The sequence below is a fragment of the Hemicordylus capensis genome, chromosome 5, assembly GCF_027244095.1.
Source record: "Hemicordylus capensis ecotype Gifberg chromosome 5, rHemCap1.1.pri, whole genome shotgun sequence".
NCBI classification, from domain to species: Eukaryota; Metazoa; Chordata; class Lepidosauria; order Squamata; family Cordylidae; genus Hemicordylus; species Hemicordylus capensis.
This window is the reverse complement of record NC_069661.1, coordinates 24200724-24215848: the sequence shown is the minus strand read 5'-3', so window position 1 is coordinate 24215848 and position 15125 is coordinate 24200724. Positions and strand designations below refer to the sequence as shown.

The 15125-nt window shown below is 43.4% G+C and overlaps 1 protein-coding gene across 4 annotated transcripts in view; it reads right to left on the bottom strand.

Annotated features, from left to right (window-relative positions):
- Positions 1-15125, bottom strand: part of CCSER1 (coiled-coil serine rich protein 1) — a 1155632-nt gene that overhangs the window by 444676 nt on the left and 695831 nt on the right. For 3 of the 4 annotated variants that reach the window (XM_053252659.1, XM_053252661.1, XM_053252660.1), the window contains one exon: positions 13397-13474. In XM_053252659.1, the coding sequence (XP_053108634.1) occupies positions 13397-13474 (78 nt within the window). Of the gene's footprint in view, positions 1-1851; positions 2198-13396; positions 13475-15125 lie in introns of those variants that run through there. The other variant, XM_053252662.1, reaches the window with a different exon arrangement.

Here is a 15125-nt window from a genome sequence, read left to right as displayed (position 1 = left end):
TAGGTCATGTACATTTAATCAAATCGCTTGTTACTCTGTACAGGAGTGTAGCAAAGTCAGCAGGGGCCTGTGTTTAATAAATGAACTCCCCCCCCCACACATTTTTTTCACACTGCCAGAGGCGCTTTGAAAACATTTTACCACCTTTTTTTACCACTACTGCCACTGCTTCTCCTCCTCGTGCTGCCCCTGCAGCTCTTTGCCCCTGCCCTCCTTACTCCCACTGCTCATAAGAACATAAAAACAGCCCTGCTGGATCAGGCCCAAGGCCCATCTAGTCCAGCATCCTGCTTCACACAGTGGCCCACCAGATGCTTCTGGAAAGCCCAAAGACAAGAGGTGAGAGCATGACTTCTCTCCTGCTGTTGCTCCCCTTCAACTGGTATTCAGAGGCATCCTGCCTTTGAGGCTGGAGGTGGCCTATAGACCACCAACTAGTAGCCATCAAGTAGCCTTCAAACAGAGGCTCCTCATCCTTGCCACTCAGTAGCCAGGTTGCAGTGCAGCGAGGAGGAGTTCCATCGCTTCTCTCCCCACTTGAGAACGAAGCCATAGAATCCCTTACCACTGTGTGACCAGCAACAAAATGAGATGGCAAGCATGAGCCCAGTTTAGGCATCAGGGTGCATGTGTGCCTTAAATTTCTTAACTGGCTCGTGCAACTCTGAGGGATTTGAGTGAGAAGAGGAACCATGGAGCACCCCCACCCCACCAACGCTGTATGAGTGGCTACTGAGTGGCAAGGACAAGGAGTCACGGGGGAAAGGAGGCAAATGGTGGGGGCAAGATAAATCTAGGCATCACTAAGTCCCACTGAAACTAACAGAACAGGTTAGACCTGATTAACTGAAGACCCATTAGTTTCAATGGTACTTAATCATGACTAACTTTAGCGACATCAAATTATATGCCAGTCTGTTTGGTCTAGGATACATTCATATCTCAGCTAATGTAGCTATGTAAAATCACGTGCACCTTTTAGGGGTTGGCAACATGTGTCGCTAGCCAAAAATAGCCTACTATGGTGCCACCTCCAAACTGCCAACTTCAGAGACAAAAGATATAATGGCAGAGCAGCTTCTGTGGCAACAGGACTACATGACAGGCCATTTAAAGAGTGGCTAAGACCCTCCCACTCCTTTGAACATCCCTGTTGGATCAGGCACAAGGCCTATCTGGTCCAGCATCCTGTTTCACACAGTGGCTCACCAAATGCCTCTGAGAAGCTCACAGGCAAGAGGTAAGGGCATGCCCTCTTTCCTGCTGTAGGTATTTAGAGGCATCTTGCCTCTTAGGCTGGAGGTGGCTTATAGCCACCAGACTAGTAGCCATTGATAGACCTGTCTTCCATGAATTTGTCCAAGCCCCTTTTAAAGCCAAACATTTTGCAAAAATTGTTCTCCAGCAAACCTACTTGCTGGCCAGGGGGATACAGCAACACCAGTTTCTGAATAGTATGCAGAAGGCAAAGTTCAATTCCCACTTACAATTCCCAGTTTGATAATAGATTAAATGTATCAAAAGGATTACAACCCATTATTTGGTGCACTGTAAATGGATGCCCACCCTTCCACAAAACTGAAACTAATTCAGAGACTTCTACTTGGACAGAACATCCAAGAATTTTTAAAAAGAACCATAGAGCCCAGTGAAAATTCTCAGGGTGGGGGCGAGGCATGAGCTCTGTGGACCCGTGCACTTGGCCATTTGCTCATCCACCCTGGGGCAAGTAATCATTCCTTCTAGGCAAAAAACCTGCAGTGTAGACATCACAATGGAGAAGTCACAAGGTTGTTATCCATAATTGACAGCATCCATAATCATTCAAAGGACAATAAAACACTACACAAATTATGGAAGAGTAATTGTATTTTATTTTGATAAGACACACCCCCTCCCCGTAATAATTTATTGGTGATAATTTAATCAAGTAGTAGCTAATGCAGCTGAGGAGAGAGAATACTTTTTTAAAAAACACACATGAATAAGGCATTTTTTCCTGCAACATTTGAAATATTGTTAAATCAGGCCAACACCCGAAGCAAAGGCAAATTTCTCGTCACTGAAGCAACAATGTTAAACTAAACGTCTATGTATTATGTGTCAAAGTATATTTTTAATGAAATAATGTTGGTACCAATGAGATGTGGATTGGTTTGTAAACTGAACCTTCAGTACATGAAGAATTCCACAGGGCCTTTAAAAAGAAGAAGAAGAAAAAAGAAAATGATAAATGAAGTCTCCGGGATTAAGTTGCATGCATCACTGGTAGCAAAGACATAAAACAATATTTGCATACAGATGCTTTGTGCTCTAAGAAGGCTCTACTACAGTATTTAAGACATGAAGAAAATAAATAAATGAACAGTAAAGTACTCCAATATATATTTTTCTCTAAAATACCGCACATTTAAATAATGTGGAGACAAAAATATCCTATGATTAGAGGAAGAATATAATAGAGGCTAATCAAGTACCAAACAAGATAGATTCAGGAAAATTAACTAAATTATACTCAAACGTGTTTTTTGTTGTTGCTCTAAATTCAACTACTTGACGAATGCAATGGAAACTACATTAGGAATGGGGCCCTAGCCACAGATGTGCATGAACCAGGTTTCGTGCATAGGGTTGGCACTGAACCGGTTCGGATAAAGACTGAACCGGTTCAGCGCCGCGAGGAGAGAAGCGGGATCTTTTTTTAAAAAGGGGAGCAGGTCCTTACCTGCACTCTGCCACCGTATGCAGCTTCCTGCTGCAGCAGCGCTTGGCCCAAGAACCCCTGTGCGGTGCCAGCATGCACATGGTGTCCACGCATGCACAGTCACAATTAGTGTGGTCAGCATGGTGACCGCTCCCTGCTCTCCTCCCTATGGTGCTGAACTGATTGGGTGCCGAACCTGTGAACAATGGACCTCAGTTTGTGCACATGCCTAGACCTAGCTCAGCTGCAGAGTACCTGGTTTGCATGCAGAAGGAGCCAAGTTCAGTCTCCAGCATCTTTAGGTAGGGCTGGGAGAGGGTTTGCCTGATACCTTGGAGAAGCCACTGCAAGTAAACAGTACTGGACTAGATGGACCAATGGTCTGACTCAATAGAAGGCAGCTTCCTAAATCTGGCTGTTTTCCTCATACAGTGTAGAGATGTTTTAGACTTTTATAGCAAGCAAGTGAGACTTTAGCCCTAATTAGCCCATTATATTCAGTACTGAAGGGGGACACATTGAATAGAGGACTCTTTGGAAGCTCCAAAGTGTAGCCCAACTGCTTTGCAAAGGGCTAGTCCATATATGCAAGAGGACAAATATCTTCTAGACTGTACTCCTTTAGAACCATTGGAGATATACTGGATAAAACAGGAGCTTGTGGGTTCCTCTGAAAAGTGAAATGCTTTGGGGGAAACATGAATATGGTAAAAACACAAAACAGGGAGCAAGCAACAAAAATATGTACACACTCCCATGACCCGATACAAAGGAGGAATACAGATGGACACACACAAATGCAAATATATACCCAACCAATAAGAGCAGACTGTGTGTTTTGTTCATAGGTTTTGAGATATGGGGCATATTTGAGACACTGAAAATGTTGTCATAATAAATATGGAAGATAAGGGAAGAAGAAATACCCACAACGGCAGAAGAGATGAACAGTGGCAGGAACAGATGTTATCATATGTAAACATAATGATATTTTTGGCAACAGACAACAGAACCAGAATTTCTGTCAGGTGGCAAGGACAAGACACTCCATTCCTTTCCAGGAAACCACATGGGAGTGTTGTGCATCAATGCATTTAGCCCTAAATGGTGTCAACAAACAGTTTACCAGGAATGTGATGCAGCAATACTCATCAGTGAAAGACTGAACTGCCCAGGACAGCATGTTAAACAGCTCACTGGCTTTAAAATATTTCTATTTCAGTGTCCATAGGAATATAGTTATTTTATCACTCTGTCTGCTGAGCTAAAAATATGACCAGAGATGGGAAGGGCATTGTGAAGCACAAAAACTAGAGGTGAGGGAATGGAGGTACTTGTCAACATATGCAATTTTGGGACTCTAATAAGACTGTGAAGTATCTAAGCAAAAGGTTATCAACCTTGGATCCCCAGACATTGTGAGACTACTACAGCTTCCATCACCCCAGCCACAACAGATAACCATTGTGGGTGAGGATGATGGAAGTTGTAGTCTAACAACATCTGGGGCTCCAGTGTTGAGAACCCTTGATCTAGACCAGGCCTGCACAACTCAAATGACCTGGCGGGCCGAAACCAACCGTGACTTGGTTCATGGGGGCCGAGGTCAATTCCTAGGGTGCTGATTATTAGAGTAACACTTAATATCAATCAATCAACCAATCAACTGAATTAAAGTGAAAAGAATTAAAAATGAATTTAAAATGAATTTAATCAATATTTAACTTTTGATGTTCTGGCAGGCCAAGATTGATTTAAATTAATATGAAATAAGTTGAACTAAAATTCATTCTAATAATATAAATATTATACAATCTGTACAAAATACATAATAAAATGCATTGTTCTTCCTTTCCACCTCTGCCAAATCATCACACAAAACATGGAACACTTTTAAGGGGGGGGAAAGAGAACCTCTTCTCATAATTTTGGAAAAGAATGGAGAAGGGGAAAGAAAGATGGAAAGGATTCAGCAGGAGGCTTGGCCTGAGAGAGAGAGAGAGAGAGAGAGAATGGAGCAGTCTTGGTGGGAGGGAGAGAGAGAGAGAGAATGGAGCAGTCTTGGTGGGGAGAGAGAGAGAGAATGGAGCAGTCTTGGTGGGGAGAGGGAGAGAGAGAATGGAGCAGTCTTGGTGGGGAGAGGGAGAGAGAGAATGGAGCAGTCTTGGTGGGGAGAGGGAGAGAGAGAATGGAGCAGTCTTGGTGGGGAGAGGGAGAGAGAGAATGGAGCAGTCTTGGTGGGAGAGAGAGAGAGAGAATGGAGCAGTCTTGGTGGGAGAGAGAGAGAGAGAATGGAGCAGTCTTGGTGGGAGAGAGAGAGAGAGAATGGAGCAGTCTTGGTGGGAGAGAGAGAGAGAGAATGGAGCAGTCTTGGTGGGAGAGAGAGAGAGAGAATGGAGCAGTCTTGGTGGGAGAGAGAGAGAGAGAATGGAGCAGTCTTGGTGGGAGAGAGAGAGAGAGAATGGAGCAGTCTTGGTGGGAGAGAGAGAGAGAGAATGGAGCAGTCTTGGTGGGAGAGAGAGAGAGAGAATGGAGCAGTCTTGGTGGGGGAGAGAGAGAGAGAATGGAGCAGTCTTGGGGGGGGAGAGAGAGAGAGAATGGAGCAGTCTTGGGGGGGGGAGAGAGAGAGAATGGAGCAGTCTTGGGGGGGGGGGAGAGAGAGAGAATGGAGCAGTCTTGGGGGGGGAGAGAGAGAGAGAATGGAGCAGTCTTGGGGGGGGAGAGAGAGAGAGAATGGAGCAGTCTTGGGGGGGAGAGAGAGAGAATGGAGCAGTCTTGGGGGGGGAGAGAGAGAGAATGGAGCAGTCTTGGTGGGTGTGTGAGAGAGTGATAATGCAGTAGTCTTGGTGGGAGAGAGAGAGAATGGAGCAGTCTTGGTGGGTGTGTGAGAGAGTGAGCATGGAGCAGTCTTGGTGGAGAGAGAGAGAGAGAGAGAGAGAGAGAGAGAGAGAGAGAGAGAGAGAGAATGGAGCAGTCTTGGTGGGTGAGAGAGAGAGAGAGAGATAATGGAGTAGTCTTGGTGGGAGATATATATATATAGAGAGAATGGCGCAGTCTTGGTGGGGGGGAGAGAGAGAGAGAGACTTAACTGCGCAGGCGTGCCTCGCAGTTGGGAAGCAACACCGGGCCAAATAGCAGACCCGAGTGTCGCTCTGGTTTCTGCCGCTGTGTGCCACTGCTGCCATGGGGGAGGGTAAGGAAGAATACCCACACCCCCGCAGCCATCTCCTCGGCCGTGCAGCGGCTGGAATTTTTTTTTTTTAGAAGGTGTTTTTTAAGCAACAGGGGGGAGGAAGAGGAAATAGCCCCGGGGGCCAGGAAAAAAGGCCTCGTGGGCCGCATCCGGCCCCCGGGCCGCATGTTGTGCAGGCCTGATCTAGACTATGGTTCAGATGTTATAGCAATGATACTGAGGACATTTTAAATTGTTCTGTATCAGGGTTCCAGCAGTTTTTGGACTACAGCTCCCATAATCCCCAACCACAGGGGCCAATAGTCAGGGCCAACATCTACAGGAGGGTCGAAGTTGAGCAGCCCTGCTTACTATGAGCCATTTATGTGGAGGTATGTTCTATATCTGACACCTGGAACACTGCATGAGTAAAGCGAAACTAAATCTAACAGCTAAATTTGCCAGTTGCACATCCTCCTCCACGAGGAGAAGCAGCAGAAGCAAGAGAAATGCTATAGAGTCTATTATGGCACTTTGTGAGCTCTTGCACAAGCTTCCGTGGAGCTGTACTAGAGGGTTATGTCCTTCTGCTCATGTTTTTTTTTAATCCAGCCCATTACAAGGTCCTGGTAAAACAGATTACACCAACCAGGTGGTAATAGTGGACACACCCAAATATTTAGAATGATCCCACCCTGCCCCCTGCTGAATTAGAGATTGTAATGTTGGTTGGTCCTGACACCAACCTTATTACATTAAGATCCTGGTTCAAATGGATCTGCCTTTCCTATTGATTTGCCATAATATAAATTAGTGTCAAATTATGAATTATTAAGAACATTAAAAACAGGGAAAATATGAACATATGAAGCATATTGGGAAACAGTATGTAAGAATATGACAATTTAAGAGATAGTCCAGACTGCTAAATGGAAATCAAGAAGAGAAAGAATGCAAGCAAGTGAAAGAAAAAAGGAAAGCTTTCGCAAGATTATCAGATTCTAAAATATGCAGAGCTGTTAATGACTTAATCATTGGATTCTAATAAGAACTAAGGTAAGCATTCTGGATTGAAAGCAATATTAGCACCCAAATGTCATTCTCCATCTATAGTATATATGGTTGTACACTCTTTTAAAAAATAATTATGGGTACATAGTTATGTGGCCTTTCTCTGCTCATGCAACAGGATGTAGATTTGGACACATAGAAACAAGTCGCCCTTGCCCTGTTGGAATGATGTTGCAGGAAAGAACAATACATCAACATGGCTTCTTGGGTTGTGGAGAATGTGATGGCCTTGATAGAGGGGAACATCTATATATGTTCCCATCCACAGTATAGATGAGTGGGGAACCAATTAAGTTGGGGGCAATGAAGTGGGCACAAAAATGGCATGCCATTGATAGAGATGAGATGCCAGAACAGAATTCTGATGCTGACAATAGTGAGATAGCTGATCAGAAACCATGTTAGATCAATCACAATCAGGGGCGTAGCTAGGGGAGGGGGGGCAATGTTCGCCCCTCTACTCGGCTTCCCCTTGGAGTAAGAGAGATAATGGGGAAAATAGGGAGGGGTGGAGCTGGGGAAGGGCTTCTTTCTTTTATTTATTTATTCAATTTCTATACCGCCCTTCCAAAAATGGCTCAGGGCGGTTCACACAGAGAAATAACAAAATAAGATAAACAAAATGGATCCCTGTCCCCAAAGGGCTCACAATCTAAAAAGAAACATAAGATAGACACCAGCAACAGTCACTGGAAGTACTGTGCTGTGGGTGAATAGGGCCAGTTACTCTCCTCCTGCTGAATAAAGAGAATCATCACATTAAAAGGTGCCTCCTTGCCAAATTAGCAGGGGTTTGAACCCATCCGCTCAATTATAGCTACACCCCTGATCACAATAGTGATTGTAATATTTAGCATATGCTAATTAAAGCTCCACCACAAACAGCCATGCTAAAATCTAATCCATTTCTAGTTTTATCATTCAATATATAGGAACATGGCTGCTGGGAATTTGTGTAGCTCTGAAACAGCTGTAGTTACATTTGGAAGACATCTGATAGGCATAGCTCAACCTTCATTGCTCTCAGCAGAAAACAGGAATTTAGCAATTCTTTTCAATCCTATCACATGACTGTATGCTCACTAAGATTTTATAAAGAAATATAAATAACCAAGGAACCAAGCAAGAACCCAGGGCTGCTTTGGTATATGCACATAAACTCCAATCTTACAATTAGCATATGCACCCGCCATTTTATTAAGGAAACCTGAATTGCGTCTTATGTAAGATAGGTATGGATTAAATGTATGCACTTGAAAGTACTCTGCAGAACAGTTGCCTTGGAACTATTCCATTGCTATGTAAATAATTAACAATTTGTATTAAAAAACATAAAGCAATATAGTATTATGTTGCTTTGATTAACAGTTTAAGATAAGCACTCAACAATTCTACATCCTCAGATCTTCAGAAGTATAAAGAAACTGGCATGGTTGCAATCAATCACACACACACACACACACACACACACACACACACACACACACACACACTACCCCTATAACTGTTATAATTTGTGTGTAGCTTGCCTCTGTACATGATGATCAGGAAGGCCCCCAATTGCACACACGTTCTGCTCAGACCTTCCGATGGAGGTGTGGAGGTTGGAAGGAAGCAGTGACAATGGAAACAATTTTGATTCCCATGGAGATACCCATCTCTGACAACTTCTACAAAATCCTTAAAGGCTTATTTTTCCACCCAAGCTTTTTAACTGGATTGTGGTTTCAAATTGCTTTAAGGTTCTTGGTTTTGATTTAATTTGTTTTATGTTGTTGTAAAACACCCAGAGGCGGAGGTTTGGGGCGGTCTACAAATTAGATAGCTAGATGCACCTGCATTGCATGCAGACGGTTTCAGGTTCAACCCTCAGAACCTCCAGCTAGACCAATGAAAGAACCCTGTGGAAAGCAGCTGCCAGTCAGTGGCAACCATGCTGAGCTAAATGGACCATTGCCTGACTTAGTATATAGCAGTTTTCTATGTAAGAGGGTAGTGAAAGACATTTTGGCACTTCTCAACAGGTGAGCTGGTGTGGAAAGTGTTCCCTCAGAGTTAGAAAACCACTGACCTACATCAAGAACAAACACACAGGGAATAAGATCTCTTTCTACTCAAGGCAGTGTCTGAATTGGTCCTGAGGTGCCTATTTCTTCAAACAGAAGGTCCACCCCATGAGTTAATGTAATCTTGTCACCAACTGCATTGCTATCTGACTGTGTCTATTCATCCTCTATCCTTGTTTTAATAACCCAAGTGACACATAGGAAATTATTCTTTGATCTTTCAATCAAAGAAGTCTCTGAAGAACAAAGGAAGGTGAAAAGGTTAAATTGGCATTGATTCCTTAAGATACATTCATCACAGTTAGCAAGCTCCCATTTCATTTTTTTTAAAATGCATGTAAAGGGGTTTTGCTGGGATGTCGGATTTGTCTTTGAATCATCTTTCCTGCACACACAATTAAGAGCAGAACATTCCTGAGAGGAGCATTTTTGACAGCAACTTGTGGCCAAGGTGCCTTGGCAACCTGCTGAGCTAAGCAGAGACAAGTTTCCCCTCTACAATCCAGGAAGAAGAAAGTGTCTCTTATCTCTGAATCAACAAATACCCAAGGAGAACGGGCACATCCAGATGTGTTGGCCTTCAGGGGCTGGCCTGCAATACATATACCCACAACCATCTCAATGGGGGGGGGGGGCAGACTGAAATTTGATTGTTACTATTACTAGCAGCTGAAGGAGGCAACCAACCCATTGAGAAGTGGACATCATACTTCTCCAGTATTCCAAAGGAGATTACTCTCAAGTGATAGGCAAAACTAGTGTTGTGAATCCAGCATATGTAGCTCAGTATTATGTCAAAGTATTTTGAAAAGATCAAAATTATACTGCACACGTTATGAGTAAAACAAAAGCTGAAACACAGATCAAACAACATCTTCAAAACACCATTTAACAGATTTAACATTTCCAGCTCAGAATCAAATTCCATGTTCAAAACCTGCTTCGGAGTCCAAATTACCTGCAAATTTCCTGTCAAAATCTCCTTGACAGAATTCAACTTTTGATTTGATGGAGAAAGTGAGACAGTATAAATGATACTGTCTGAGCAATGGCCCATTGTGTGAGGGAAGTAGGAGTGTGACATCCCATTACTGCTTCTGAATGAAGACATAGCGTTGGAACATCTGAACCAGCCCCTGATACTGTGGCTTAAATACTAAGCTAAAATGGTATTTCAACTGTGTGATTAGGGGCCGGTTCGGATGTTCCACCTAGGGATGTGTGAACTGGCTCAAGCCGGTTTGCCATCAAACTTGGCCAGCTCGAGGGCTCGCCCCGGCTTGTCCTCAAGCCAAACCACCACCCCCCATTCGTTCTGGGGGTTGTAAACTATTTTTTAAAAGAAACTCACCGCCTCTGGGAGGAACTACTGTGGCCATGGGGAGGTCTCCAGCGGTTCCCCCTCCTCCCACCACCTCCCCCAGTCTCCAGTCAGCCATGTTCAGACCATCTTAGTCTATTTTGAGCCCGCTCTGGGCCACTTCATGCTGGATGTGGCCATTTTGGAGGCAGCCGCCAGTGCAAAGAGGCCAAGAATGGACTGAAAATGTACTAAAATGGCCCGAACCTGGCCAATTGGAGACTGGGAGTAGGCGGGTGGAGGGAGGGGGAACTGCCAGAGACCCCCTGTGGCCGTGGTAGTGCCCTCCAAAGATGGTGAGTTTCTTTTTTTAAAAATCCCATTAGAACACCCCCCCACACTGGCTCGAATTCAAGCCAAACTGGGGGGGGTCTGTTGGGGGGGGACCAAACATGTTTAGTTCTGTTTGAGTCTGCTTCAGACTGGTTTCATGCACACCCTTAGTTCCAGCTTCATGTGATCATGTGGGAGAGGCATTGGTGCACTAAATGGGCAGAGCCAGAGTGGCCTGCAACCACTTCTCCCAGTGTAAAGGACCACTAATGGGATGGTATAATCTGAACCGGCCTTATCTGAGTCATTTGTACCAAAACTACTTTAACATTCATTGTCTCAGTAATCATGGTTAGAGAAAGGACTCTGGTTCCTGCGACTAGTCAGATGAACAAGGCCACAGAGAGACTGAGCCTACTGTCTTCTGGGAAGAACACAATGGCAAGGGGAGGATGACCTTGGGCCCAGACATGGTCCACAGAAAAAGCAGCCACAGGGCGGCTCCTCCCCCTTTTCCTACCATAACGAACTGTGCTCCAACTGCCAGTCGCTCTGGAATAGCAGAAGCAATGGGAAGGACACTGGTCAACAGTTCCTTCCACTGACCAGAAGAACAAGGACAGCTATATCGTGTCTGTAATCTGCCACAAGGAAACTTGCAGATAATTCAATCAAAAGGTAGGATATACATCTTCAAAATAAATACCACTTTTGCCATCAAAAAGCAGACGTTCCTTACTTGTGCCAAAGAAACAATTGCTTCATTTTCCCTATGAAATGCTCCCTTGTCTTTTGTTGTTGTTGTATTATAAAGCTCCCTTAATAATGCAGCTTGGCTAAGCTTGGTGACCTCAAGACATATGCAGGTCTGGCTCTTTGTTAACTTGTCCATGGGAAAACATATGGTGCACAATTGCAGATTCTGACCATGAAACACTAGGGATGCGGCAATGGAATACTTGGAGCTTGGCTGGCAAAACATTGTTCAAAAATACTGCCGGTCATGAGAAAAAAAATAAACCCCACAACATAATGTTCAGTTGTGACTTTGAACTTGTGTATTCATTTGATTAACCTGAGAAGCTGCCTGATTTATGTGAGTGAAACGTTTACCACAAGAGAAGTTTTCCTTAAATAGCAACTACAATAAAGAGGATGGGTTACAAGAGTATACAAAAGTTGCATAGAAGCGTTCTCTTATGAACACAGTTTTCTCCATGAGAAAAAAGTTTTCTCAAGTTGGTAGAAAAGCCAACTATTTGGCAACAAACAGCACAGGTCTTCTCTGTGGTGTCACCTTCTGTATGGAATTCCTTTCCAGGAAGGCCTGGTCCGGCCATTTTTATCAGGACTTTTAGGTGGGGCGGGGGGGGACGACTAGCAAAGACTTCTCTGGTCTTCCCCACCTTTGCAGCTTACATGATTTTCAGTAAGCATACATTTAACTGATTTCAAAACATAATTAACCTAGCAAATGGTATTTTTAAAGTCACCCTTATATTGTTTTTAAGGGCTGCTTTATTCTTCTATTTTGATCATTTCAGCTGAGCCATTTTGAGACAGGGAGGCCATATATGTACAGGTTCACATCTATACAATGTAAAAATAAATGATGTAAAAGCCAGTTCAAAGGAACAGATCTTCACACATGTTAGTCTTGCCATGCAAAAGCACAACCGCACGACGCAGAGATGACAGTTCAAATATGCAGGAATTCAGCCACGCGACTCTAACACCCCAGAATGAATGTGAGGAATCGCTTGTCTGTAGGTAGCCCAATGCTAGAAACTCCCACAACACGGAAACATAAGCTTCAGGGAGCCATGTCCTCTATAGCCATAACCACTACTGCCACTTCTTCAAAAGACTCCACCAAGAAAACTTCCATTGAAATTGAAGTCCAGTGCATCCAACATAATAAAACTATTCCCACACACAGTAACACTGATTCAGAGACAGAACTGTACATCACAAACAGCTACTTGCCGAACCAATCAAAAGCACAGCTGATCATACATCTCAGTTGAGAGATCAACGTTATAGGTCTCCTCTGCTCATTGGTGGATGGTGGTCCTTGCAGTAGATGATTAATTTGCTTGAGATTCTCCCTCCAAGCTTTGATTACCAATACACTTCTTAGACAGGCCATAATGGGAAAGCAAGCACACACAAGCCAGGGCTTCTAGTTACTCCATCGAAAGGAGTAATTTGTTAATAGTCACACTTCGTAATCGCACCAGGATAAAAAAATTCTAATTTTCAATTAAATTGCTGGCAACATCCCCTGCTGATGCACAATGATTAAAATATTAATGCAAACTTCTTCACAAACTTCTGCAGCTTTCATTTGTAACACAATGCAAAAATGATTTGCTTAGTCTTTGGTAATTACAAGCATAATAAGTTCATTAAGTTGTTAATAAGTAGGTAAATGTTTTTCAAAAAAATATGAAAAGATTTCAAATTCTACTAATACATATTCTCCACATTCAAGTCTGCCCAAACTCTAGAGAGTATAAGAGAAATGTTGGTAAAATAAGAATTAATAGGACATTGGCATGCTAGTAGGTAGCTGTAATTACCTTTTTCTGTTGCAGAAGGCATTTGAGAATCATTTAAGAGAGAAAGATGAATGGTGTTGCACTTTTACATCAATGCACAGACACAGCAGAAGCAAAGGAAAAGAGACTGGTAAAATTTGAATATCAATAAAGAAGATAAAAGAAAAGCTGTTTAATACAGCTACTTACATCATGGCCTACAAGTTCAGTCTGTGTGGATTTATCGACTTGGGAAGCCAGAGTCCTCTGTAAATGTTGGGCTTTTTCCTGCAAAACAAAACAAAGCAACATACTCCAGGTGAGTCAGGTTTTCCCTCACTGGCTGTTCAGCTACCAGTGTCCAAACAATAGGGCTGTTCTCATGATGCTAAACAAGGACAGAGGAGCGCCAAGACAGAGTAGGAGAGCCGTGCATGCACCCGATCCCAATTGGCAAAGATCAAGGAAGGAGGAGGTGAGCCAGGAGCAGGGTAGGACAGCATCATGTGGGAGCCAGGAGCAGGGTAGGACAGCTTTTTGTCAACCCTCAAAATGCTGGGACAGAATATGGATTGGCCATCCCCATCCCACCCAGCTCCTGGCTCACACACGATCACTCCCCCTCCTCCTACCTTGATATTTTCAAACATACAACCACTGATTGGGAGCGTGCATGGCTTTCCTACCCTGGCTGGGCTTTCCTCCTACTCTGGTTTTGACTATGAAAGCAAACCCATTAAGCTGGAGCATCACATAGCAAGAGCTGTTGGGAAATGGAGTCATGCTGGCCCTTTTCTCAAGGGAAGAATCACTCTCCTGAGACTGTAATCCTGCTAGTCAACATAAAGTTGCTAGTTTGTGAAAGTGTTTTAATTGTTTGTTTTTATTTTTATATTTTAATTTGTACAAAGTATAGAGATGTATGTATCAGGTGGTATATAAATATGACAAGTGAAACAAACTTGCAGATCTTAGGCCACATACTAGAGGTAGGTGTAATTCAGCAGTTACAATAAGACCATCACAGTATGTGATGTAAAGGACCTTTTCTAAGACTGTGATTTAAGACATGAAAACATTTTTTTCTTGAAATTTACTGTCTTATTCTCTGAGAAATAAGAAGACTTTTACACACCAAAGCCATCTGTTAAAGAATGTAAAGATATATGAACCCTTAGTCTCCATTTTGTTCAGCTGAGGGAACTAAAAAACACAAGAACTATAAAAGATTAAAAATACAAGTTAAATATATGATTCTGTAGGCATGGGGTGGGGAAGATCCCTCCCCCCCACCCCCACATTTTCCATTCTTATAAAAAGGGTTTTTCTTATTTCCTCTACTCACTACCTGACTAAAGACTACCTGACTTTAAACATCCTGACTAAAGTTACTCAGTAGTACTACTCAGGATTTACTCTAAAGGGCCACTAAATTTTAACTGGAGTTGCTTTAATAAATTTAGATAGGATGTCAGCCGCTGTTTGCATTCTTCAATGCAAACTTCTCAGCTGTATTTGACTAGAAAATGCATAATCCATGGATTGTAACCTGTAGAATCCAAGGGAAAGAGTTATGGTATGAAAGGATATGGCAGTGGAGTGGAATCAGGAATATCAACAGTTTAATGCTGCAGCCCTCCACAAACTCTGTCCCCAGTCCCCAAACTCCCTGCTTCAGGACCCCAGCCAGCAAACTCCCTGGCTTTCCCACTCCTCTCTGGCTCCTGCCTTCCAAACTCTTGCGCACTGTCAGCCAATTGCCTCCCCCCATTCTGTCAGCCAATCGCCTCCTTTCCTCCTACCCCCCTCTGTCAGCCAATCGCCTCCTTTCTGCCACATCCCCACGCATGGCCCATCTTAGAGAATTAATAATATAGATGTGTGGAGAGGCAAGGGCAGTCCGCCTTCAGTGCTCTTGCTGCTAGCTCTTTGATAGCCT